The sequence below is a fragment of the Aspergillus viridinutans genome (assembly GCF_018404265.1).
Source record: "Aspergillus viridinutans IFM 47045 DNA, scaffold_5, whole genome shotgun sequence".
Lineage (NCBI taxonomy): Eukaryota > Fungi > Ascomycota > Eurotiomycetes > Eurotiales > Aspergillaceae > Aspergillus > Aspergillus viridinutans.
In genome coordinates, this window is record NW_025091221.1 from 2,342,591 (window position 1) to 2,367,726 (window position 25,136).

At 50.0% G+C, this 25,136-nt stretch overlaps 8 protein-coding genes across 8 annotated transcripts; 4 read left to right on the forward strand and 4 right to left on the reverse strand.

Moving 5' to 3' along the window:
- Nucleotides 1-226: 226 nt before the first annotated feature.
- Nucleotides 227-1,464, forward strand: Aspvir_007750 (putative integral ER membrane protein Scs2; the record flags this gene model as incomplete). Its single annotated transcript, XM_043270927.1, has 7 exons — nt 227-266; nt 329-399; nt 471-493; nt 560-618; nt 681-796; nt 853-957; nt 1,024-1,464. 7 exons carry the CDS (start codon nt 227-229, stop codon nt 1,462-1,464), a joined length of 855 nt encoding a protein of 284 aa, XP_043126862.1.
- Nucleotides 1,465-2,182: 718 nt separating this feature from the next.
- On the reverse strand, nt 2,183-3,624 carry Aspvir_007751 (sphingolipid delta(4)-desaturase family protein; the record flags this gene model as incomplete). The annotated part of the gene is made up of 3 exons (XM_043270928.1): nt 2,183-2,980; nt 3,081-3,359; nt 3,418-3,624. 3 exons carry the CDS (start codon nt 3,622-3,624, stop codon nt 2,183-2,185), a joined length of 1,284 nt encoding a protein of 427 aa, XP_043126863.1.
- A 407-nt stretch (nt 3,625-4,031) lies between these two features.
- Aspvir_007752 (methionine aminopeptidase 2) lies at nt 4,032-5,791 on the reverse strand (the record flags this gene model as incomplete). Its single annotated transcript, XM_043270929.1, has 7 exons — nt 4,032-4,088; nt 4,145-4,231; nt 4,298-4,459; nt 4,533-4,796; nt 4,856-5,448; nt 5,534-5,665; nt 5,752-5,791. 7 exons carry the CDS (start codon nt 5,789-5,791, stop codon nt 4,032-4,034), a joined length of 1,335 nt encoding a protein of 444 aa, XP_043126864.1.
- Nucleotides 5,792-6,486: 695 nt separating this feature from the next.
- Aspvir_007753 (DnaJ domain protein) lies at nt 6,487-7,472 on the forward strand (the record flags this gene model as incomplete). The annotated part of the gene is made up of 2 exons (XM_043270930.1): nt 6,487-6,680; nt 6,776-7,472. The coding sequence occupies 2 exons, from the start codon at nt 6,487-6,489 to the stop codon at nt 7,470-7,472; spliced, it is 891 nt and encodes a 296-aa protein (XP_043126865.1).
- A 541-nt stretch (nt 7,473-8,013) lies between these two features.
- On the reverse strand, nt 8,014-9,331 carry Aspvir_007754 (porin; the record flags this gene model as incomplete). Its single annotated transcript, XM_043270931.1, has 6 exons — nt 8,014-8,163; nt 8,226-8,728; nt 8,900-8,930; nt 9,001-9,089; nt 9,150-9,183; nt 9,284-9,331. 6 exons carry the CDS (start codon nt 9,329-9,331, stop codon nt 8,014-8,016), a joined length of 855 nt encoding a protein of 284 aa, XP_043126866.1.
- Nucleotides 9,332-10,129: 798 nt separating this feature from the next.
- Nucleotides 10,130-12,388, reverse strand: Aspvir_007755 (asparagine synthetase B; the record flags this gene model as incomplete). Its single annotated transcript, XM_043270932.1, has 9 exons — nt 10,130-10,172; nt 10,234-10,338; nt 10,399-11,657; nt 11,716-11,864; nt 11,921-11,956; nt 12,013-12,039; nt 12,102-12,127; nt 12,187-12,237; nt 12,363-12,388. 9 exons carry the CDS (start codon nt 12,386-12,388, stop codon nt 10,130-10,132), a joined length of 1,722 nt encoding a protein of 573 aa, XP_043126867.1.
- Nucleotides 12,389-14,103: 1,715 nt separating this feature from the next.
- Nucleotides 14,104-15,722, forward strand: Aspvir_007756 (cytochrome P450; the record flags this gene model as incomplete). Its single annotated transcript, XM_043270933.1, has 2 exons — nt 14,104-14,304; nt 14,376-15,722. The coding sequence occupies 2 exons, from the start codon at nt 14,104-14,106 to the stop codon at nt 15,720-15,722; spliced, it is 1,548 nt and encodes a 515-aa protein (XP_043126868.1).
- Nucleotides 15,723-23,098: 7,376 nt separating this feature from the next.
- Aspvir_007757 (putative HLH DNA binding domain protein) lies at nt 23,099-24,324 on the forward strand (the record flags this gene model as incomplete). The annotated part of the gene is made up of 2 exons (XM_043270934.1): nt 23,099-23,157; nt 23,223-24,324. 2 exons carry the CDS (start codon nt 23,099-23,101, stop codon nt 24,322-24,324), a joined length of 1,161 nt encoding a protein of 386 aa, XP_043126869.1.
- Nucleotides 24,325-25,136: the final 812 nt, after the last annotated feature.

Genomic DNA, 25,136 nt, shown 5'->3' on the forward strand with positions numbered 1-25,136 from the left:
ATGGAAACGATCCCATTATTATTATTGCAATCAGCTACGTACCTTACTCCGTGATCACCTAACTGCTCCCTTGGCCGAAACAACCGCTTCACGATCTCCCCTACCTTATCCTACCTCCACATTACCGATTAACTTAACCCACCCATTTCCTTTTTTCTGATTTGGGTGTCTCCCCATATCTCATCTGCCTCCTTCACACATCTATTCGCCTTTATTCGTTACAGCGATGTCCATTCTTCTGGAACCGCCTGAGTTGGGGTTCAAACGTGGGTCTTTCCAACCCAGGATTTGTGGGAGACTGGAACATATACGCTGACTGAGTCATCAGGCCCTTTCGATCGCGAAGTTTGTGAGATTCTACACTTGAGCAATAGTAATTCAGAGCCCGTGGTCTTCAAGGTATTTAGCAAATGCGCCCTCAGGAAGAGTAGCCTACCATGATCGCACACTAACAAGCCTGTGTGCGTTAGGTCAAAACAACCGCTCCGAAACAGTTCGTACCTCCTCTAAAATACTAGCTTTGCACGTCAGCCTCGAGTATTGACTGACAGTCAACCAGCTACTGCGTTCGCCCTAATTCAGGACGGATAGAACCTGGCAAGAATGTGGATGTCCATGGTTGGTTCATACCTTGAAGTTAGTGCTCAGCCCTTGGACGGGAGTGCTGATCAGTCGAACAGTGTTACTTCAGGCGATGAAGGAAGAGCCTGCGCCTGATGCCAAATGCAAGGACAAGTTCCTGGTCCAGACCGTCGCCGTGACTGGTGACATGGAGTTCTCCAATGTTTCTTCAATTGTTCGTCTGTCCCTTGCTGCAAGTTGCCTGCTATACTTTCTCTAATAGCTATCTAGTTCGAGAAAGCTTCAAAATCCTCCATCCAGGAGCGCAAGATCCGTGTGAACTGGCTGCCTGCAGAGTCCTCAAACGTTGAGCAGGGGAAGGAGACAAATGGAATTGTGCGCCCCCTTGTCGCATATCAGATATGAAGTCCTAGACCACTCGTGACTGACTACCAATCCCAGAGTGCACCCGAAGAAGAACCCCCTTCCTATACGTCACCAGGCGGGAACTATCAAACTCCTGCAGTTGGGGCTTCCACCAAAATTTCCAATGACACGTCACCTATCCCACCGCCAGATTTCAGCGAGAAGCCCAAGCGGGATGCGTTCGCCCAACAATCGAATGAGACTTCAGCCATGTCTGTCAAATCAAACACATCGGGTATCCCAGCTTCAGCCGATGAGCTGAAGACTCAACTTTCGGAGGCTAATGCTCATATTCAAAAACTCAAAGAGAGACTTGCGGACCAGGGATTGAGACAGAGGAAAATTGGGGGCGAGAACGAGAAGGCAGCGCCTACGATGCAACAACAGCAGGTCCAACCCGTCGACGCAGGTGTGCCAGTGCAAATCGTGGCCGGGCTTTGCTTGCTAAGTTTCTTGATCGCGTACTTCTTTTTCTAGACCGATTTTCGCCTTCTCCAGCCCCTTTCTGTCCGGACTTTTCTTTTCTATGTTTCTATTACTTACAGACCCACTGTATTCTGTTGTGAAGAGCCCTGTCTCTCTAAGTTTCTTCCAAGGCGTCGGCTTGCACTTGTATGCCTTTCATCCTTTACAGCTTTCCTTTTCCCATTTCTTGTCTCCGCATTCCTTTTGAAAGTATGATTTCCTAGTTACCCTTATGATACGAATCCAGCAAATGGCAGCGATTTCTGTCCGTACCTTGCGGAAGAGCATGGGATTTGTCTATCAAATACCACGCGCAACTTTCGCTTGTGTCGTACGAATTTCCTTTAAACCTCGCCTGGCTTTGCCGTATGACTATCTTTCATTCTTCGTCTCGGTCTTCCTGTTCCTGGCACCCAGTTGCCAACTGTTTGCAAGCCATTGTATTTTCTTAGACGATTCTCGACACATTCATAACCAGGCTGTATCGGGTACATTATGATGACGTTACTGAAATGTCAATGAATGTTTCTTGAAAAACTTCTATATTCTAGATACCTAGCTTGTCAGTTACTCAGTATTTACTAGTCCGCCTCGTAATCTATGTAAGACAGTTGTCGTTCTGAATGTTGGAATAACTGGACCCTGAATAGATGTACACTTTTGTTCCGAAGTTGTTGGCAAATCATGTGGCTCCAGTCCACCCTTTCATGTCAGACAGGTGCTTCAGAAATCAATTCTGAATTTCACTTTCCTTCCAGCCATCCCCTTCGTCTGTTCCGGCCGCAGTAGCGGATATCCCCTCCCCCGCTCGACCATTGCCGCCTCCACCAACGAGACGACCGCCCTGCGCTCTCTTGACACGGCACCACATGCCCACATTCTTATCCAGAATGAAAGTCCAGATGACCCAGACCCAGCTGTGGTGGCAGGGGAGCGGCTCGTAGAACTCTCGCGCGATGCGGTGAAGCTCATGAAGCCTCGTCCACGGGATGGCCGGGAAATCGTGGTGCTCGTTATGCAAGCCGACATTGTAGGTCAGGATGTTAAGGGGCCCATAGTAGGAGTATGTCTCTGGAGGCGGAAGGGAGTCTAGAGGGTGCGGTTGCTGCTTTTGCTTGCTGGCTCCGTCGTTCGCCCGCATTTTCTTCTGCTCTTCAATACTTTCTGTGCAGCCGCTCTCGACCCGGGAGAAGAAGTAGTGCTCTGCAATAAAGTGGCCGGCACAGGGGTGCAGAGAGCCGGCGAGGAAGGAGCTGAGGATTAGGTAGAGTATTGGCTGGAGGGAGCCGCCGCAGAACTTGGTGAGGGCATAGTCGAAGGAGAGCTGAGTGATGAGGTTAAGTAGGTGGATGTAGGTAAACGGAGGACTGTAGATGAACATGGGGCGGACGGCGTAGAACAATATCTGGAAGGTGCAAAAGAATGCCTTGCCCAGGAGAGAGTCTAGGAAGAAAGCTTCAACGGCGGTAGGCAGGTCGGTGTCGAGACCTGCGACGCCGAGAGATTTGTGATGTGTGAGGTGGTACGGCTGTAGGGAAGGATAGACAAAAGGTCAGCAGGTGGGCGTTTCTTTTACACAATTGCTCCGTGTATCAGTGTCACAGTTTGGAGTTTCAATAACAACATACCCGGAAGGCGGCACTGTATGGCAGCCCGATTGGAAGATTGGCGAAGATGGCCAACAACCGATTAGCCATTGCTGAACGAAAGGCCAAATTATGCGAGATCTCATGGATCGCAAGGAATAGATTCTGGTTTGCAGTTGCCCCAATTATATACGCCGTTGCCCAGAATCGCCATGAAAAGAATGATGTATCGCGAAGGAGATATGCGCAGCAAATCTGAAGGGTAACAACACCCAGAACGACATATTTAGTGAGAGGCTCAGGCCCGCAGAGCTTGGTTACCTAGAAATTTCGACAGACAGTTAGCCAGGTGATATTGTTTAGCAAAGAGTACACCTACCTCTGGATGAGCCTTGATGATCGCCTGCCGCCTCGACCGATGAGGCTCCTCAGTATAGGTCCAGAAGAATTGATCTTCGACTGCCGACTGCTCCGGAGGTGGAATTCTCGCCGATGGTTGACTATCCGATGAGGACTTATCGCCCTGGCTCGTTGCGGCGGACACGCGGAGGTGAGGCGCAGAGGCAGTTGCAACGATGGAGGGCATGGTGGTGTAAGGGAATTGCAGGACTTGTAACGGCTTAGCCCATGGATGCAACAGTCAAGAAAGAATGGACTGAGAAATGAAAGAAGAAGATATGGGTCAATCGACGTTGAGCCTTGACGATCAGACAACAATAATAATTGAAGACCATCAGACTCGGAGCGGATAGTTTCCACGTGGGGCTACAGCGGCACATGATATGATTAAGGGACAAGTCTAATTTTATAACCTCTAGGACAGGGCAGCTATGGCCCTGGATACGTGGATGAATAGTGACTGATTCATTCTTTGATTCTATATATGCTGAATTTCAAGCCTGGGTCGTATCATTCTGCTTTCTTCGAAGCATTGAGCTCTTAGGCTCATAATAATATCCACATCAAGTATGCAAGAACATTATGAACATCCTTTTAGTAATCGTCTCCTCTACTTATGACTTCCTTTACGGTCGGTCTGAGGAGGATGGTCTGTAGTTAAGATTAGCTTCTATTCCCGAGCATCACGGTGTAAGACTTGTCCATACATGTTCGAACTGGGCGGTGTATGAGCCCTTAATATCGCAGAGAGGAGGATAATCCTGTACGATACCCGACGAAACAAGGTTATTTAACTGGAGAGGTATGTCAGTACGGCAGACACGGGAGATTGCACCGGAAGTGGCAGAGTATTGACGTACTCCAAGGAGATATTTCTCTTGGCCTAGTCGGTCAATATACCGACGGCAGAAGGGCAGCGTGCCGAAATTCTTGTTGATAACATTGAGCAAGTTCTTCGCGGATGAGAGTCTCAGTGGAACTGAAGGCGCATCGGGGATCAGGGCATAGTGGGAGGTTTCCATCTGCAAAAAAAAAAAAAATACGGGGTAAGCATATTCCGAACGCAAGCGATGGCGTCTTCTTGAAAGCACTTACGTCTTCTCTCACGTAGCCCTTTCCAGTACTACCGAAGGTCTCGATGGCAAAGGTTTCACCCTCCTCCATCTTGGTTTGGTCACTGCCCTTCACAATGGGCACACTCTTGCCGCCATGGATAATGTGCTGATCGATATTGTGACCGTTCAGGTTCCGGATGCACTTCACAGGGTACATCGTGCCGTTGAGCTCGACTTCGTAACTCTCCATGGCCTCCTGGATGGCTGCACCAATGTCGCTCATACGCACATCGATACCGGCTTCCTTCAATGAAATCGTCAGCAAGAAATCCTCAATAGCTTGAAGGCTGCGGTTTGACGGACCCGAATACCGGTGTTGGTAGCATCCTTGACGGCTTCCAGCAGAGGGTCATAGACCGGATCAAAGGTCATAGTAAAGGCACTGTCAACAATGCGGCCGTTGATATGAGCACCAAAGTCGACCTTCATCACATCTCCTTGTTGCAACACCATCTTGTTGCCGGCATTGGGAGTGTAATGAGCCGCACAATGATTAATGCTCAGACCGCACGGGAAACCCATACCACCCTTGAGGTTATCACCTTCCTCTAGTCCCTGGTGACCAGTCAGAGCACGCACTGCATCCTCAATACCCTCGGCAATTTCCGTCAAGGTCTGGCCGGGCTTGATGGTCTTCTGCGCATACTGGCGGACTTGACGGTGGACCTCGGCAGCTTGGCGGTACTCCTGCAGGAAGTCGTTGTTCATGCGATCGAGATAACGCTTCTCCTCGTTGGTCGTGCGGTAAGAATTCTCGTTCTTGTATTCGACGATTTCGCCCTCGGGATATTGGTTGTTGGGGAAAAGATTCGATACTGGGACACGCGGAGGAGAACTCTGAACCTTGGCGCCTCCCTTCTTCTTCTTCTTGGACTTGCGCTTCTTCTTTTTCGCAGCTGTAATCCGGGTGTTGTAAGTAAGAATTCCCGAGGTCTGACTGATGGGCATGTCAAACATGAACCCAGACGTGTAGGTACGCACCACCGCCTGCACCGGCCTCCGGAGCAGCATTTCCATCTTCCTTCTCGTCGTCCGAGTCATCTTCCTCTTCACCAGCTTCTGTCTGACCGACGGCAGAGGTATCCGCTTTGGCGTCACAATTCTGGCCGTTCACTGTAGCGAAGAATCATGTTTCATTAGTATAAGCATACTTGACAGACTTGTAGACAATGTATCGGATTCGAGGCGGAAATACTCACAGTTGAGGTCCTGCAGCTTCTCGCTAGCCTGAGCCGCCATAATGACAACCTTTAATAGAATAAGGAAAAGACCGCCAGCTGAAAACAAAAACTGTGTAGCTGGTGGGAAGAATTCTGGACGAGGGACAAGAGGCGAAATACTTTGATGGGGAAAGTTCTGTGCCAAGACTGAGTGCGGTATAGACGACCGGGCGATAAGCCTTATGACGATATAGGGGGCAACGAAGTCATGACCATAATGCTACAGTATTAATAGTTTGATTCATGTGAGCTATTGCGGTGAATTGTGACTTGGTCTAGTTTCCCGTGATTTTGTGGGGTAGATATATGTTGTGGAAGTCGTCTATAAACGGCGAGATGCTGCGCAGATCTTGATAACGATAATAACCCCAGAGGTAAGGGAAGACGTGATCTACGCAGTAGTCGGTGCAAGCATAATTTGAAGCTGATAATAGATCAATCTGAAATTGCGTATAATTATTATCGGATGACGCGCCCAGTGCTAGTAAATCCAGCGGGCTTTGAGTTTTGTCATATATCAAGTGGAGAGATCGCCTGGGATCTTTATCAGATGTACCTCTTACATCCTGGCAATGTCCGACTCCGATGACGCACCTACGACGGCGGGAATTCCCCGTTCAACTTTGACCAACCCGCTCTCCATCCCAGACAATTTCCTCTCATCAACTATCCTTCTTCCTATAGAAATAGATGTAACTCAACGGATGAGAAGTAATGCCATCTCCTGGTGTGAGGACTTTTACTCCATTCATTCTCAATGCTTCCCGGCCGCCGTCGATCCACCGGACTCGAGCCTGCACTGCTTCATTTTCAACGACGACATCAGCCCTATATGCAGCCAGTCGTGAACCAACATTATACGAGATACTCGATGTGCCGGTGACGGCGTCAGCAGCAGAGATTAAAAAGTACGATAGTTTGCATCGTCCAGCGCCCCGTGCCTCACCCCCTCACGTACCATCTTTTCTGCTGTTGGCACCGCTAACGTAACCCGCATCGTCAGAAAATTCTACTCCCTCTCCCTCCATCATCACCCAGACCGCAATCCCGACAACCCGAAAGCCTCCTCCCGCTTTGCCCGCATCTCCTCCGCCTACCACGTCCTCAGCAACAGCGCCAAACGCTCCGCCTACGATCGCGAACACGGCATCTACGCCCAACATGGCTCCTCCACACACAGCACCGCAAACCCAGGCCAACACCCGATGGGTAGCCACAGCAGCTACGGCGCAAATCTCCACACCAAGGGCGCCTCCTACGCGGGGTCCAGACCGGCCAGCGGCCTGAGCAAGCGGCGCGGGCCTTTCCGTGGTCCGCCTCCATCGTTCTACGCGCATGGCGGGTACGGGAGTAGCAGACGGCCGCCTCCAGGCGGTGCGTCGGCATCCTCGTCATCTGCGGGTGCTGCGGGCAGCGCCTGGGATGACGACCCGACCTCTTTCATTGACCGGAATCCCGTCTACCACTTCAATGCCCGGGGGCATTACCGAACCCAGTCGGCGGAAGATGCCCGGCGGCAGGAGCGGCGATCGAGAGAGATGAGTGCTTTGAACGAACAGTACATTGGCCGTGCAGGTGATTTTGCGCTGCGCTTCGTGATCGTATGTGGAATTTTACTAGGTGCCGGGGCCATGACTGGCTGGCTTCGCTGGCCGACCACCTCCAAATCCGGCACTTCAAGCCGGCGGAAGGAGGGCTAGGGTCTTCCAACGACGGATAGTGCGGTATCGAAGTCGCACTTGTTTTGGGACTGTGTGCATACTTTGTGAGAGTTTTTCATCATATATACATCTTCGAGGCGGCTTGATGATGACCTCGAGACAGCGCGTGATATTTGAGTGTACAGTATAGCATAGATCTACGCAAGGGAATGGCCTCCACAAACTTTGGACGTCAAACAAATGAAATTCGGACCTGATATACAGTGATCTTCGTGGTATACGATACATGAAATAGACTAAGCCCACCTCAACAGAGATCCCCATCCACTCCAGCAATGTTTTCCAGCGCTTACATCAACGCTCTCCGACCGCGATTTCACGTAGTAACTGCGGAGCCATATGGAGACCAAGAGAACAGCCAACTCAGAAAACTCTAAATTACTATCAGATCAACACACAACTGCTGTTGGCAGCTTCTTGAAAAGTATTTTCAATTCGTACTGAGAAAAGATTTCGGGGCATTGGAAACTAGTTGTGGAGGATACTCGAGGTGCGAAGAATGTTTGGTCTGAGAAACCATCTAAGCCTCAAAGGTGAAGCTGGCACCGACCTTGTGGGCGGCCTGGTTCAGGTTCTGGGTGTCGAAGGAAGCACCGAGACCGAGGGTGACACCAGGGCGGAGCAGGACGTTGTAGGCCAAAGCGGCAATACCACGGTCGTTGATCTTAGCCTGCATTAAAGGAACACATATTAGCGGAAGTTGGGTTCACAAGAGAAGACGCCTCCACATACCTTGGCGAAGGAAGAGGGGTCGAGTCTGTACTTGCTGGCAACCTCGAGGCCAACAGAGTTGCCGGCCTTGGAGTCCCAGGTGGCCTTGGCACCAGCCTCAACCTGCTGGTTGACGCGGTGGTAGTAGCTGGCGGAGAAGACGGTCAGGTTGTTGCCAGCAGTGACGGCAGCGGTGTACTGGGGAACGCTGTAGCCGACGGCAGCAGAGTACTTGGTGATGGCAGCCTTCTGGACGTCGTAGCCGCCCTCAGCACCAACAAGGAAACCCTCGTGGCCAAGGACAGCGTCGAAGTTGGCGGAGGGGCCGTTGAGGAGGTCGAAGAAGGCACGAGCGTGCAGGTTGGGCTGCTTGAAGTAGAGGTTGAGCTTGGCACCCTTGGACTGCTTGGAGGGCAGGTACTGGGTGAGGATCTCAGCCTTGAGACCCTTGGCAATGTTGTTATCGAGTTCGAGCTTGGTGTCAAGGGCATTGGCGGTGGTCCAAGCCTGGGTGAGGGTGAGACCTGGGCGGGGACAGAATATTAGCATCATGGAATGAGCGACTATCCTGGTCATGAATAAGAATCTCAAGTATGCTGACGAGACCTGGCCGCATGTAAAGGAGAACATGGACCTGGCATCGCCGGTTTTTCTGGTGCTGGAATCAGGTGGTTTGCGCGTTATGGGGCGTTTACCAGTAGGCAGGTCGACGTATTTGGCCTCAAGCTATACGGATAACGAATTGCAAGTCAGTACAAATCTGGCCAATTGAGCTTTGTAAAGATGTGAGACTTACGGAGCCAGCAATGGGACCCTCGTGGGCAGACTTGCCCTTCACGTTGAAGGTGACGCCATTGGGAGCCTTGGACTTGACCTCGAGGCTGGCTGAAGGCAGGTGGTCAGCTCAATTGCGCAACAGTGTACAAAGGTGGTAGTGAGGCTTACCAGCGCTGGTGTGGTAGAAGTCCTTGTTCAGGAGCTATATAACACAGTGTGTTAGCACGGAAGGATCCTTCCCGACAAGCTGTCGTTTGGGCTTTTTTTCTATTTTCAAACAAGGAACCAAAAGTAAGGCATACATCGTTAGCCGCCTTGGCAATGTCAGAGAAAGCAGCAGGAGCAGACATTGTGAATGAGAGAGGATAGGATGGTATTAGAATGGTAAGAGATAAGGTAGCTGTTGGTTCAGGAGGTTTGTGATGATGGAGGGGAGAAGAAGTGGAAAGCGATGGGGGAAGAACGAAGAGGTCGGCAGAAGGTTGAGTTGCCAAACAATGGGGAAGCCACGGGAAAAGGATCTTGTGCCTATTGGTTGTTGCTCGGGTTGCCGGTAAAAGCCGCTAAATCGCGTGACGTTGGTTTGATGCCTTAGGTAGCGCGGTTCGAGTCCCTCCTTCGGTACCTGACCTGTACCTATATCAGGGGTAGATACTTTGTACTTGGATTGTTTTGGCCTCGGCGCAATTACGCAGAATATTGAGCAGTTGAAGTGCAAGTACTTCATGAACGAAATCATTTCCCCCCAATATAAGCTGAATGTCGGTGCGATTCCTTGTCCTGTATTTCGTGATATGAACTGCTGTTCATGCCTTGCTCGACGCATTCAATGGATCATGGCTCCCAAGTCGCGCTTACACACTCCGGACTTGAAAAGAAAAGCAACAATTGAAGATAAGATTTCATTAAGGGGCGTAAGTTGACATATATCGCAACGCCGTAAGCCCAGTGATTTTGGACTCTTTGTCGGTTAGGGAAACAGAAAGGATGTCCCAGAAGCTCAAAGAAAGTGATGAATAGCTTTACATATGCTGCAAAACTCTGCTTTTGCAATCCCAAGAGTACTTCCGGTTAATAATCTATACATGTCTCTATGCCCAGAAAATTTTGTGATGACCGAATGCGTGAACCAAAACTGAAAGAACCATTTACTCAACGTGCTCATACTTGGCAGCGTGGATTGCGATAGCTCTGGAAAGTTACTGTATCAGCATCGGAGAAGCATCGACCAAACATGAATGGGAGCTCTTACCTTCCACTAGGATCGGTCTGTTTCGACCATGTTGGTGTCCAACGCTCGACGGTCGATGCGCAAGTTGGGGGGAAGTGCTCGTCAAACATCATGCGGTACCAGTACCTGAAATCTGTTAGAGACTCATGTCTGCAATCCAAGGCGTCTGAAATAGGTGGAGCTTACGCTTCCTTGGTGTCGGGGATATCGTTACCCCATTCCGGCTTGGGGTTCTTCATCATCTCATCCGTGATTTGCTTTTCAGCCTGATCCTTCAGGCCGTCAATCCAGCTGTAGCCGACACCGTCACTGAACTGCTCCTTCTGACGCCAGAGAATCTTCTCCGGGAGGTAAGGCTTGGCGTCGGGCTCGCCCGAGGTGTCGAAAGCTTTCCGCAAGATGTACTTCTCAATGCGCTCTTTCGTGATCATCTTCTCCTGAGGGTCGACACCCATGGCCGCCTCAAGGAACTCCTTGTCCAGGAAGGGCACACGAGCCTCGAGTCCCCAGGCAGAGGTGGACTTGTTGGCTCTGAGACAATCCGCCAAGTGCAAGTTCTTGACACGTCTGACGGTCTCCTTGTGGAACTCCTCCTTGTTGGGAGCGGCATGGAAATACAAATAACCACCGAAGATCTCGTCGCTTCCCTCTCCACTGAGGACCATCTTGACGCCCATAGCCTTGATCTTACGGCTGAGCAGGTACATGGGAGTAGAAGCGCGGATAGTTGTCACATCGTAGGTCTCAAGGTGGTAGATGACATCAGAGAGAGCGTCGAGACCTTCCTCAACGGTGAAGGTGAAGGCATGGTGCTTGGTGCCCAGGAATCTGGCCACCTCAAGGGCAGCTTCAGTGTCGGGGGCACCAGGAAGACCGATAGAGAAGGAGTGCAATTGCTGGAAAGTGGTGACGGTGGACAGCTCGTTAGTATCGTCAATGCCGACCAAATCAGATGCACCAGTTTGGTCTACAAGAGCGTTCTTGGCCGCTTCTTGCATACGCAGAGTCTCCCGCTGGGCGATGGAGGCCACTAAGCTGGAATCGAGACCGCCAGACAGCAAAACACCATAAGGCACCTCCGCCATCAGACGCTTGCGCACGGACTTCTCCAAAGATGCGCGGATGACCTTGTAGTCAACAGGAGCCGTGGGGACGTTGGTGGGATCCCACCACTTGGGCTGGAAGTAGCGGGTCATCGATCCGGTCTTGGAGTCGTACACATGGCCAGGGGGGAAAGCCTCAACCTTGTCGCACACAGGGTGCAAAGACTTCAGCTCGGAGGCGAAGTAGACTGCTCCAGGGGTCTCAGAGGACCATCCGATATAGAAGCTGGTGATACCGATGGGATCACGAGCGGCGATCACCCGGTCTTCCTTCTTGTCATAAAGAACCCAAGAAAACATGCCATCAAGATGCTTAGGAGCGTCTAGGCCATGTTCCATATACTGAAGCTGGATTAGCCTCTGGAAGTCGGCGAATTGTGTGAAATGTCTCGGGGCATACCAAAGGAATGATCACTTCACAATCCGAATGTGTCTTGAAGTTGTACTGCTTCTTCAATCCCTTTCTCAGGATCCGGTGGTTGTAGATTTCGCCGTTGACGGCCAGGGCAATGGTGCCATCATCGTTGACGAGGGGTTGCGCTCCGGAGTCTGTTGTGAGTTTAGCGAGTAAATTCGAAAGCGTGAAGCTTGGCATGAGCACGAACCGACACCGACGATACACAAACGCTCGTGAGCGAGGACTAGGGTTCAATTAGCATTTCAGTGAGCTTTGAGGTGAATTGCTAGATGTACGAACTGGTGCCATCAGAAGACCAGTTTCCACCTGTTATCGTTGTTGCGGTTAGCCGGACATTGTTTGAGTCTCCCGAAAGCGAGGTGACTCACTCCAATCGGGACCACGATGGCGCACACTGGCAATGGTCAGTCCCGAATCCGTAGGACGAGGTATGAATTGATGCGAGAAACTTACGCTTTGGCCATGCGCAAAGCCGTGGGCTTGAATTTCTGCACATCGGGGTGACTGTCACACAATCAATGGTCAGCGCGGACTCGATCAGACCTGGAGAATGCCCCGTCCGATGTGCGGCCGCCCACTAAAATTCGCGGGGCACATGCACAAGGGACGAGCTATAAAAATGGACGTACTGGTGACAAGCGAAGATTCCACACATGCTGGGTACGAGCAATTGAGAAATCACTCTAGGAAATTAGACAGCAAGATGCTCGAGAAGAAGAGAAGAGTAATTGACTAAGCTAGCTAGAGGGGGAGGGAAAGGGAAATTTTAAAGGAAACCTGGAGCCAGACCGGCGGGGCGGAACAATGAGCGAGGGGCGATTTCGGCCACAAATCTTTTGACTCATCCCACCGATAAGATAACTAACTGCCACTGCCGGTACACTAACCACCGTTCGGAGTTCTGACTGCTGAGGAAATCTTTTTACCACCACTGCTTGTGGAGTAGCAAACTTTCAAGCTGTCGTTTACATGGACATTCATTGGCCAATGTCTTCATGCTCTGCGTCTTTCTTCTAGGTGACCACCATGATATATATCCCATCACCGTTTCCACATCCATCTTCTGCGGACACTCACCAACAGGACAGATGATGAAAATGCGCGATAAGAATGGGTCAGACTGATTTGCCAAGGATTGTCTGGGCTATTCTGAAGATAAGGACAAGCCTTGACTTGACTCCCCTCACCGGATTGCCAGCCACAGAAAAGGGGACTTTCTCTTACGACCACAGTGGAATTGACTGCGCAAAGGGTGTACAAAGCAGTATTGATCATCTGGTGTTTCCTCAGCAGAGGCGATCCCCTTAACAAAAGGAGAATGTACGTCGATCTGTGTGACAGCCACTTCTTCAATGCTCAGACGTGGCGGGAGCCGGGCTCTGACCAGCTCTGTGAAATTGCCTTGAGGGAGTGAAGACAGCTTGATATTTTGCGCGTCCTCACTGCCACAGGATGAATATCTCTGAACGCAGAGAATGTACCTAGCAGGGTTGCCAGCCATGCTGGGAGGAATTTTGGAGGCGGCTATAGCGGGAATAGACGCCTTTTCACCAGAAGCAAGGAGTAGCACACAGTGTCGAAAGCAGTGTACAACTGGATGACTTACGAGGCCACCATGAGATGTCATATTCGCTGCGGTACAAGATGTACAAGGATTGAACAAACCCATTCTGGAGTGGAGCATGTGCCTCAGCTTCTAGATCCGGTGGACGCAGAGCCTTTTATTCTGCCAGAGAGCCTTTGAGACAGTCCGACAGAAGCTTTGTTTTTGCCCTAATCAGTCAAATGCAGAACTGGTTGACCAATCTATGCTCATACACTGTCTTCACATACTCAATAGAATGATGGACTCGTCAGGACTGTATTCAATACTGCGCAGCGAGCAAGAGATAACATGACTTTCATATCTTGCTCAGCGGCAGCCTGTGCCTAGCAAGGGAGAAGACGAGAAGCACTCTGAATAATTTACACTGTTTCTCGTCCAGCGAAATCTCATGGGAGAATAAATGCAGCATTACCCCATGATGTCTCATCTAGAATCACGCGGTTCGGATGTGTGCTGAGCCGAGTGAGAGTTGCCTAATTACTAAGGTGTAAGTCCAGCATACCATGCCCCTTTAGTTCATACTACGGTAGGTACCTGAGACATACTTATGAACCTGTATGGGTAGGTACCTTAAGGTATAAAATATAGCATGGAACATGTTATTCAGTAGCTAGTTCCTCATGCGTCCTTGTCCAGGGCCTTAAGGAATCCGTTCTATGAAATTGTCCTCCTTGTCCCTTCTCCTGTGCTTTCTCGTTCTCTTCATCACTACAGCCCTCTAATCCTTGGACTGACCCTCCTTGTGTGTCCTCCGTGTCCTCGAAATGGTGCCGATGCTATTGCTCACGGCCTACATGGCCGTTGCGATGCTGACGGTGATCTTGCTCAATGTTGTTTATCAACTATTCTTTAGGCTTTGGAATCGGACAGAACCGCCAATGGTATTTCATTGGGTCCCATTTTTGGGCAGTACCATCAGTTACGGGATTGATCCCTACAGGTTCTTTTTTTCCTGCAGAGAAAAGGTGAGTTTCAAGGCTAGCGTTTGACATTCATCACGGGGCGCATTGCTGAGTATTGCTCTCTTAACTGGCAGTATGGCGATATCTTTACTTTTATACTATTGGGCCAAAGAACCACCGTCTACCTCGGCGTTCAGGGAAACGAGTTTATCCTCAACGGCAAGCTCAAGGATGTCAATGCAGAAGAGGTCTATAGTCCCTTGACAACTCCAGTATTCGGGTCAGACGTAGTCTATGATTGTCCCAACTCCAAGCTGATGGAGCAGAAGAAGTTCATCAAGTACGGCTTGACTCAGTCGGCGTTGGAGTCTCATGTGCCACTTATTGAGAAGGAGGTCTTGGACTATCTGCGCAACTCGCCGAACTTTCAAGGCTCGTCCGGCCGTGTGGATATCTCTGCTGCAATGGCCGAGATTACCATTTTTACTGCTGCTCGAGCCCTCCAAGGCCAGGAGGTTCGTTCCAAACTCACAGCTGAGTTCGCTGACCTCTATCATGATCTGGACAAGGGTTTTACCCCCATCAATTTCATGCTACCCTGGGCCCCATTGCCGCATAACAAGAAGCGAGATGCTGCCCATGCGCGCATGAGGTCAATCTATGTGGACATTATCAATCAGCGTCGTCTTGACGGAGGAAAGGAATCTCAGAAGTCAGACATGATTTGGAACCTGATGAACAGCACATACAAAAATGGACAGCAGGTGCCTGATAAAGAAATTGCTCACATGATGATAACCCTGTTGATGGCTGGTCAGCATTCGTCTTCGTCCATCAGCGCCTGGATTATGCTGCGACTGGCCTCACAACCAGAGGTCCTCGAAGAGCTGTATCAGGAGCAGCTGGCCAATCCTGGCCCGATTGGGCCAGACGGCAGTCTTCCTCCGCTCCAGTACAAGGATCTAGACAGACTTCCCTTCCATCAACATGTTGTTCGTGAGACCTTACGACTTCATTCCTCTATTCACTCGCTCATGCGCAAGGTGAAAAGCCCCTTGCCCGTTCCCGGAACCCCTTACGTGATTCCTCCCGGACGCGTGCTCCTTGCTTCACCTGGAGCGACAGCCCTCAGCGACGAATATTTTCCCAATGCCGGATGCTGGGATCCCCATCGCTGGGAGAACCAGGCTGCCAAGGAGCAAGAGAACGACGAGGTTGTCGACTACGGTTACGGCGCCGTCTCCAAGGGCACGTCAAGTCCCTATCTTCCGTTTGGTGCTGGTCGACATCGCTGTATCGGCGAGAAATTCGCATATCTCAACATTGGCGTGATTCTGGCGACTGTAGTGCGCCATCTACGACTTTTCAACGTGGATGGAAAGAAAGGAGTGCCTGAAACCGACTATTCGTCACTCTTCTCAGGCCCCATGAAGCCAAGCATCATCGGCTGGGAGAAGCGTTCTAAAGACACATCCAAGTGAGACAGTTGTGTTTCATCGAGGACATCAAAGGATACGTTGCGATCGGAATTGGCATATTATGCCTTATTCAGCCTTCAAGGGCCTAATAGATGACTGCGATCAAACCGTTATCCAGACCTTACCGGGCCCCTGTACTTACCCTGCGGTCCACTAAGAGTATCTACATTCATAGAACGGATTGAATGCATCCCAGCGAGCCGTTCCGTAGAGCCCCATAACAATACACAGAACTGAAAACAGGTGCTCCTATAGCAATGCCATCAAGCCTTGGCCTCGGCACGCCACATAGCCGAGCGAGGAAGATACCCTCCGTGCTAGTCTTCAGGGACACGCCCAGACTGGATAGACCTAGTTCATCCACCGTATGACTCGCCATCCCGTGCCCCCTCCAACCCTTCTAAACCGTGGCAGCGATCCGGAGCTCAGCGTTCTCATACTGACGTAACTCAAGGCAAAAGCGGAAGGGAAAGAGAATCCCAGGTCTCTGTCTAAAATGACGGAGAGGAGCTCGTGCAAAAACCTGTTTTTGATAGTCCTCAAAGTCGGCGATTGATCTGTCCACGAGTTGCTCGGTGGGGAGTCATAAACGGGTATCAGGGGCACATTGCCGCGTCGAGTGGTGCTCTTTGGCAGCAGGAACTCATGCTCGTCGACGTCTTTGACAAAACCTTGCGAAACGAAGGATCTGCGGGCAAGCACTGTAGAAACCAAGGAAATCCGAGACCGTGACGTTGAATGCTGGAGCTGAAGCGATGGGAATCCTGCTGGACGGGTTGCAGCTTCATCTGTGGGGGAGGGTCAGTCAAGATTGAGCACGATTAATGAGGGTTTCCTGTTTGTGAGTATTGTGAATGACGACAGGTGTCAAATTTGGCCGTCATAGACCGATGCTGGCCTGTTCCAACTTCGCGGTCGATGAAACTCGCGAAGATGCCCGAGCTCGACGTGTCCAAAGGCTGAATGGGATGAATAGTTCTTAGTACTAGCACGCAGCGACCAGCGTGCCTGTTGGGGTCGTATATGCATGTCATACGCGGGACGGGGTCATAGTCACACGAGAGCATCGATGTTCTTCTGTCTTGCAGTAGGTGTTCTAGACTCATGGTGCTGTGCCAGCATGACCATGTCGCGATCTGATGGGGGTTTCCTACATATCGCAATGGGTGCTTGGGTTCAGGTTCGTTTGCCACTCGTTTGGCAGGGAGTTGTGGGTGCTTTGATACCTGTAAAATTGTCCGGCCTAGACTGGAGTTTCGAGGCCTGAGGTAGCAGCCTCTTCTGAAGAGGCAAGAAGCCTTGAAGGTTCCATCTACTTACTATTCTCCGCTGGAACTCCAGATGCTAATTGAGATGGTTACATCACGTAGATACGGAGCTTACCTGCTCATCCGTGCCTCGATGGATCGCCCTGACGATCTATTGTAGCCCTAGATACTCTAAATGGGTATGTTCGCCCCAGCGGATGGACTGACCCGGCGTCCGTGTCGAGCTGAAGGGGTGGTGATCATCAGCTCACCAATACGGCTGCTGAACCTTGACCACCTCCATGGCTACCTATTCTCCCAAGTACACTACTTCCATAGCCCAATGCGCACCTAGATGCATGATCGACAGTGCCAGAACAGTCTCAACCCAGGACACTAGGATTATATCGGTGCACAAATCTGGAGATTGTTGCAAGATACAAAAATAGCTAACATAAGTCCTTCATCGCGGAACATGAACGACAAGACGCGGCAACACAATTTGGAATCAATATGTAAATTGTGGACTGCTTATTGCACCTGGAAATGAACTTACGATAGATATCAAGGTCCACGACACCTTGCATGAGGCGATTGCCAGTGATCAATACAATTAGCCACCTACCATGGACCCATGGACCCATGGACCTCCACCTTCCCGGTAGGTAGGGGTATGTGGGGATTGGACATGGGCATAGCTCAGACTAAGGGTCATAGTAAGGTTTTGTCTAGACTGCGACTGCACGGGCAGGAGAGGATCAATTGCATGTTTAGTAGCATCCGATCGAAGCTGCAGTAATCGATGCAACTGATGCATTGACTCCTGATACAGGACACATTCAATATCTGTAATGTATTCGAATGGCGTCTGTCGTCAGGCCTAGACTTCAGACGGGAGTCAAGTGTCAAGGGTTCGTTCTTGAGGTATTATGCATAAGACTGTATAGGATGGGTCGCGTAGAGGATGGAATATCAATTCATGCCTTGCTCGAGTGGCAACTTGCAATTTGTAACCAGCTGCTTTGGTACAGGTTTGAATATTCCATAGTAGGCGATAGGCATGACCATCTCCTGCGCCATCCATCTTCGTCCCACTTAGCTTGAAGCATCAGAAATAATATTCAAGAAAAGAAAAAAAAAGGCATTGCTTGAGTAGAGCAAGCTGAAACATAGCACGAGTTGATCTTACATCCAGGTTCCAGGACACTAAACATTGCTGATTATGGTCGTGCTCCCAGAAGAAGTCGATACATGAAGAGTCTTGGATTTGTCATGCAGGGGCATCCCTGTCTCCCCATACCCTGACGGGAGACTCTGGGCACTGGTCTGAATATCTATTGGATCATTCTGATGGGTGAGAAAGCCGGGGGAGATGTCTGTGTCCGTTTTTACAGTTTAGCCACAGCGCCAACGCCTTCCGGATGGACGGTGCCAAGAGAAGCGCAAACGGGTTTAGCCTCTGTCTGTCACACTACCTGTTGGACAACTTGGACTTGGTGCCTCAGGCAAATACCACTCTGATAATGCAGCATTTGTCGGAGCTCGCCTAATCCGAGTCGATAGGTAAACATGGACAGTGGACTGATTCAGACCAGAAACGGTTGATTGTTGATTAGATGCTAACACAACGATGGTTGGGTTTGAAACAAACCCCATTTGCTTTTATGACCTGTCAAAGATGGTTTCATTTGAGTTTCGATCAATTGCCTTTCTGGTAGTGCTTACCTTAGACGTTCAGGTTCTAACCCGATGTAGCTACACAAATATATATAGTACAGCATAGTAGTGTACAGTGAGTCAGTGACGGATTGAGCATCTGGACTGGCCTGACTACGTCTTCATCGAATGGTAAATAGAAAGGTCCTTCGACAGCAATGGTCCTAGAGAACAAAAAGCAAAATCGATAAGGCCGTAACTGATGGGGGAACTACTCCGTAGTATCGACTATTTGACTACAATGAAGCTAATTCCAGACCGAACGGATTAACGTTTGAATTAATGGAGTTTTCGTGTGACCCCATTGGCCTGGATGAGATCCGATGGACACTTAGACCTCGCGCGACGGCCCTTAGTCTCCTTCTAAAAACTCGCTAAATACCACTAAAACTACTACTGGGTGGTCAATCTGCGAATCCTCGCAAATCACAATACCTTTCTACTCTATGCCAAATTGTCAATAAGACTGAGGAAAGCTCACTACTAGCTGGTTCTTTTGAACTTGACGACCATTCTATCTGACAGGATATTTCAGTGAAGTTTCTGAGGAGCGTATCCGGAGAACTTCCATCAAATAGGTCGAGTACTTCATGCAAAGTAGGCCATCCGAAGTCCAAATATCGTGACCTATCACCTTCGTGAATATGTGAGGCCCACCTCGACCAACTCCCAAGCCCAGCCGGACAATTTCAGCAGGGGTTCCTAAAGAACATCCATCAGGTTATCATCGGGGTACCTAAGGTTTGCAGGCATACCCATAGTCCCATAACCTTCAAAGAGACTCACGTAGGTACACGTCGAACTCTACGCACTGTACTTCTGAAATTAATCGAGTCGAGGTCTGTGAATGGTTCATGCCGGAAAATTGCTGCTCTGCATGCAATTTCAATCTGTCGAACTATCAATCAATCACTCGTTCGAGCGAACGGAAATCGACCTTCACGAAAGATGTGTCTTGCGAGGATCCCTTGATTGTAAATTGGAGTCTGGCTAAGGCCAACATGATTATGCGCAACAACTGAGCAGCTAATTCCTGATCAGTATCTAGTGCTCTCGAGTTTAGCACCTGGATCAAGCACGTCCCCATGGCAATCAATCCAAACAGGGGTTTGGTACTTATGTCAGAGTCTCCGTTATTGCTCCCTGGTACTGCTGATGAATGAATCAAACCAGGGCCAACTGATTCTTCCCCAAGAGGCATGTAATAGAAGCAGAGAGAAGCCCATTCGAACTTGGAAGGCAGGGGATATGCACTGCATATCGCATAGCGCATAGTGCCCAAAATCATCGCTGAGGGCGAGCGATGCCCCAGAATGGCAACTCCCCAACTCTTGATGAAACGTGACGAGGATCAATCAGAGGCCCAGAGCAAAGGAAAATTGATGAAGAATCTTATTGTCAATCATAAGTTCATTAGGCATGGCGGATGGCTTCCAGGATTCGCCTTCCATGGGGACTGAACGTGGGGCAGGCTAGCTGAAACCTCAGGGCTGCGAGTGAAGAGGAGGAAAAAAAGGAAAAAAAGAAAGGGGAAAAAGAAAAAGGCGTCAGATCCGTTTGATTTCTTCATAGATCCGGGGCCACGAATATGACAGCTCTTATTTCCTTTTGCCAGGGTCCCGCTTTTACTGGCTCGGCGCGCATGTCTATTGGGAGTTATGGATATGCTACGCAGCACTGCACATACATGGATATTGTAAGACACGCAGATATGCGGTACGGATGTCTGTACATGCATGACTATCTTATGGAGACTGAGCATTTATTGATATTTGCTTCCCGTCTTGACCACTTCTGAGTGTTCCTACTCAACGCTAATTAAGTTGCCCCGTTTGGCGAGTTTCCTTTTCGGTCTTTGCTATCTAGGGATTTGATAGCGAAAGCACATTTAGTGGCTGCCCCATTGCCTCAAGATTTGAAATTCTACCCATTATCAGTAGGCCTTCATTGATGTTCGTTGGCATTGGAGTATAATCACAGGTTACGGAACTGGCTTTGAATCCGATAGACGGTACAGTAGAAATAAACATAAAAGCAATACCACTCGGTACTGCGCATTCTATTTCTGTCGACTGTCGACTCAGAGTGGCGTCCTCAGAATCAACGGTATGCGTGTCCGTTGAAGATGTCATTGATTGAAATGAATTCCAAATCACTCCGGCCAACCTGGCCGGGCAATTGTCTTATTGACGTTTTGTGGCTTTAGCAGGCTAGTCACCATTACCCCAAGACGGAAGAAGCCCAGAACGTCGGAGCCCTGAGTCTGACAGCTATCTGATCCTGGCCGCTGGGTTCTCCCCGTGACCCAAGTAGACGGGCCTGCCTCGGGCTGATGGCGATCATCGAGTGGTCCTCTCGAGGCTTCGAGGCTTGATACTTTTAGGGATCTAGAGCTAGATAGGTGAGTTATTCAGCTTCACTCGGTTGAGTAGGCAGACGTACTCTGTACAGAATTGAGAGTTTTATTGATGAACATGCTCGGTCGAGCCGACGCCGATTCTGTCGTGTTCATCGAGCTCAATAGTAGTTATAGGAACGGTATGCCCGACAGGAGCATTGCCATGGACAATTATTATCGCCATCAATGATTGCTCGATTGCCTCCTCGCAGAGTGTCTCAGGTATTTTTGCTCAGCTGTCCCAAGCTCTTCACTCTTCAAGCAGCTCAGGGTCCTTGCTTCGTGCTATTTGATTCTGGTCAGGATTTGTGGAGCCTGAGGCAATGACGACCCGCAATGTGGAGGCTTTGCGTCTGCCTGTGCGTCGGATATTTATCTGTGCCATCACTATATTAGCCCAGTTGATCGCTTGTCAGTACTTTTGTCATTCTCGCAGTACCAGTGTATCACCACTGCAGCAAGTAGACAAGGGGAATGCATCGGCAGCATCTCCAACCTCCAGATCGGGATGAACGCAGATGGAGGCTGTTTCCGATTGCTTCTTCCGCCATGCAATGGGTCGGGGGCATCTGGAATTGGGAAGCCTCCTCTCCATAGGGATCATATTCATTGAGCTGCGTTTCTTACCCCAGAAAGAGCAAGAGCAAAGCCGGATGAGCAGTTCCGTAACAGCCACAGAATCTTCGATGACCTCGCTCATCCACACATTGCTGGAAGCGTTTCCTCTGTTCTCTGGCGCCTACGAATACACTCACACTATCTTCGGGGACTCAGTGTTTTGCTTGGAGCTGAAGGAGACCGAGGGGATAAGACCATGGCCATTATTGATCGGATCAAAGTATATTGAAGTATTGATGGCGGCGATGCAAGGGGAATCGATGTCTTCTACCCGTGTAGATCGAAAATCCACAGCAGCGGTGACAAATCAAGGGTCTTCGATCCCTATCCAGCTCAAACAGCGTGGTCATTCGAACAGCACGTTGATTCGTCGATCTGCTTTTCTCCTCATATGCCAGTTAGTGTGAGCCACATATGTTATGTGAGGTACTTACGCATAATGCCGTCTGTGCCCTTAGGTTTTGTGACAGAGATCATTCAAACGGAACCACGCTTCCCGAACACTATCTAGATACTATCTAGATAACTTCGTACCCCATAGATGGATTACAGTAATTGATTAGCGGGTGTCGAGACCAAACTCTGCCGGAATGGGATCTTTACTTCCCCGCCATCATGGGATGGACCTGGAGAGATGCTGTTGTGGCTTGGTGGGCCTCTGCACATCAGTACCTGGGGATCGACCAGGAAGGCATGTCAATGATCATTTTTATTATTCCTGCCAGTAAGTAAGTCATCTTCTAGACCAGACCCATTTTCTATTGCCCACATGCTCTAGATACTGTAATTCTAATTCCTTTCCCATTTCCGAGTTGGGATGGCCGCAGATCTGCCTAGCCGATAGTTGATACATCCTCGATTTGGATAGATACACTCACACTTTGGAGAAGAGATCCACAGATTCGAGCTCCATTTTTGCTTGCAGCTCACTCACTGCACGTCTGAGCGCCACCCACTAAGCCGAACTCCTTCTCCTTCATCCCTCGTTCGCCATCCTGCATCCAGATATAAAACATGCAGCGGGTTCGCACCTTATCCACAGAACAAGCACCTTTGAGTTCTTCATCTCTTCACACTGCCTCGTGGAATCCCTCGCTTTGTCCCAAGCATCCCCCTTGAGCTATATCTCTCAATTCTTAAACAAGTGTCTCACCTGCTTGCATCAACCTTGTGTCAACAGTTCAACACGAGGACCATTTTTTCTCTATCTTCTACGTTCCCATCTCTTGCTGTTGTCTCTGAGACATACCCACCAAACAAGGCTACGTACATACCCGCCATACATACACATACGAACACTGGTCTGGACGTCATCTATCACTGTGTCTACACGGTGAGACAACACAGACATAACCGTTCCGCTCTCAGCCACCTGCAAAACACACAGCACAGACGGAACCATGATGTTTGACGACATGGCGTCGACTTGCGAAGAGATCTCCCAGCGCCGCGCTTTGCCGTGAGTGATCAATTTCTGTCATCGTTTCAAAATGTTGTCCGACTGACGTACCTTTCCACCCGTAGCAGCATACGCTCCATCTCAAACAGCTCATCCGGGCCTGTAGATCTGGGCGATGACCGCAAATTACCTCCTCTTCCTCGAGCGGAGCCATTGCCTCGGGGACCCTTTAACCCTTTCACTTCCAACGTCTTTGCTCCCAGCCCACCCAGCCCACATGACACTTTCCCCGCCAAGTCGCCGTGGCCGGTTTCAGAGCACATTGTGACTCCTCCCTCGCCAGCCAACTCCGCCGACAGCTCCTGGCCCGACAGTTTGACGCCTCGCAAGGCCTTTGACTGGTCTCAGGAACTCTCTCCGGCCGACCTGCTGAGCTTGATTGCCCCGAAGAACATTAGTCGGAAGCCACCACTGCAACAATTGTGCGGAAGGAAGCGCAAGGGAAGCATGATATCCGCTGATGTTGATGATCAGCGAGAGAAGCATCGCATTGCCGAGGGAAACCGACGCAAGAACCTCAGCCAATTGCACCGGGAGCTTGATAGCCGGATTCATGACTTCTTTCTTGAACGGGCAGGCTGGAACCCGGCCAAGAGCTTGCCGGAATCCAAGGAACACATCGTTCAGGGAGCCATCTTCCTCATCGACTTCATGCTGCTGATCATCGTGCACCTGATTCGCCAGGAGAATGAAATGCCTCGGCAGCTGTCAGAGAAGCTGCAGCCCCAGATTCGCTGCATGCAGCTCCAGCAGTTGGTGGCGAACCTGCAGCAGCAGCACCAGACAGCCCTGCAGCAGATCAAGGTTCTGAAGCAGGAGAATCAGCTGCTGGAAGAGCGAAACCAAGCACTCGAGTTTCAGCTCAAGTCATACGAGCACATGTTCCGGTCGCCCAAGAGCGAGCAAACGAGCCCTCGTCCTCTGGCGCAGGTCCCTGAAACCAAGACTCACAATGTGCTTCCTGGCTTACGAGTTCTCTGTGATGGGATCGCCGCCCCGAACGCCGCCCCCGAGCCCTTGCATTCAGGCTCCTCCCACGGGCAGTCCTTCGGACACACCTTTCTTTCCGCCACTCCTCCCATGACAGGACCTTCGTCACCTGTATTTCCTCATACAACTTATTCGGTTGCACATTCGCGGCGCGAATCTCTAATCCCATCACCGTGATGCAGAGAAATGCATATGTTATGTGGTGACTTCAAAGGCTTCTGTCATGAGTTTCCCTGGGTCATAGAATGGTTGCCGTCCTGAACTGGCTTGCTTTCGATTGTCTATCGCGGTTGAGCGTTTGCATTGTATCAACATCAACTCTCTGAACAGTGATGCGCTTTTCATCTGCAGTTTCGAACGTTCGACTTCGGTTATCTCTCAACTTATCTCGCGGATTATAGAATATTTATGGTGCATTTGTTGGCGAACATTGGAGAAAACGGGCGGTACATTTGGAAGGAAAAGGAAATGATGGGTGGATTTCAGAGTGGGCTATTCGATTTCTTTGTGTATTTCCTTTGTTTGGTTCTGTTTTCCTGCGCAAACTTGGTGTTGGAATATATGCCGTTTCTGGGCTGGCCTGATGTTGGTTTCCTTCATGCTTCCGTGTATGCGAGAAACGTCAGGAACTGGTTTCGGTTTCTTATCTCTGCCACTGTTGAAACGTTATGATATGCCTGAAGGACATAATGGGCTGTACACACCAGCAAATACATGATTCATGAATAATAGCCACAAAATTTCGATTTTCTATCGTCTTCGATTGACTACGCTTCGAACTGCATGCAAATTTGTGATACTGAGGCATCTAGGTAGATCTCGAGATAGCAAATCTCTCCAGTTGGCGAATGGGATGCGCCTTGACGGCTCAACCAACTGCCAAGAACAACCCCTTTTCGCCACGATGGTGGTTGTTGATGAAGATGGTCGAGAACACCACAATATTGACGAGATATTGAACAGGAGATCAATTGTAGAGCTTCAAATTA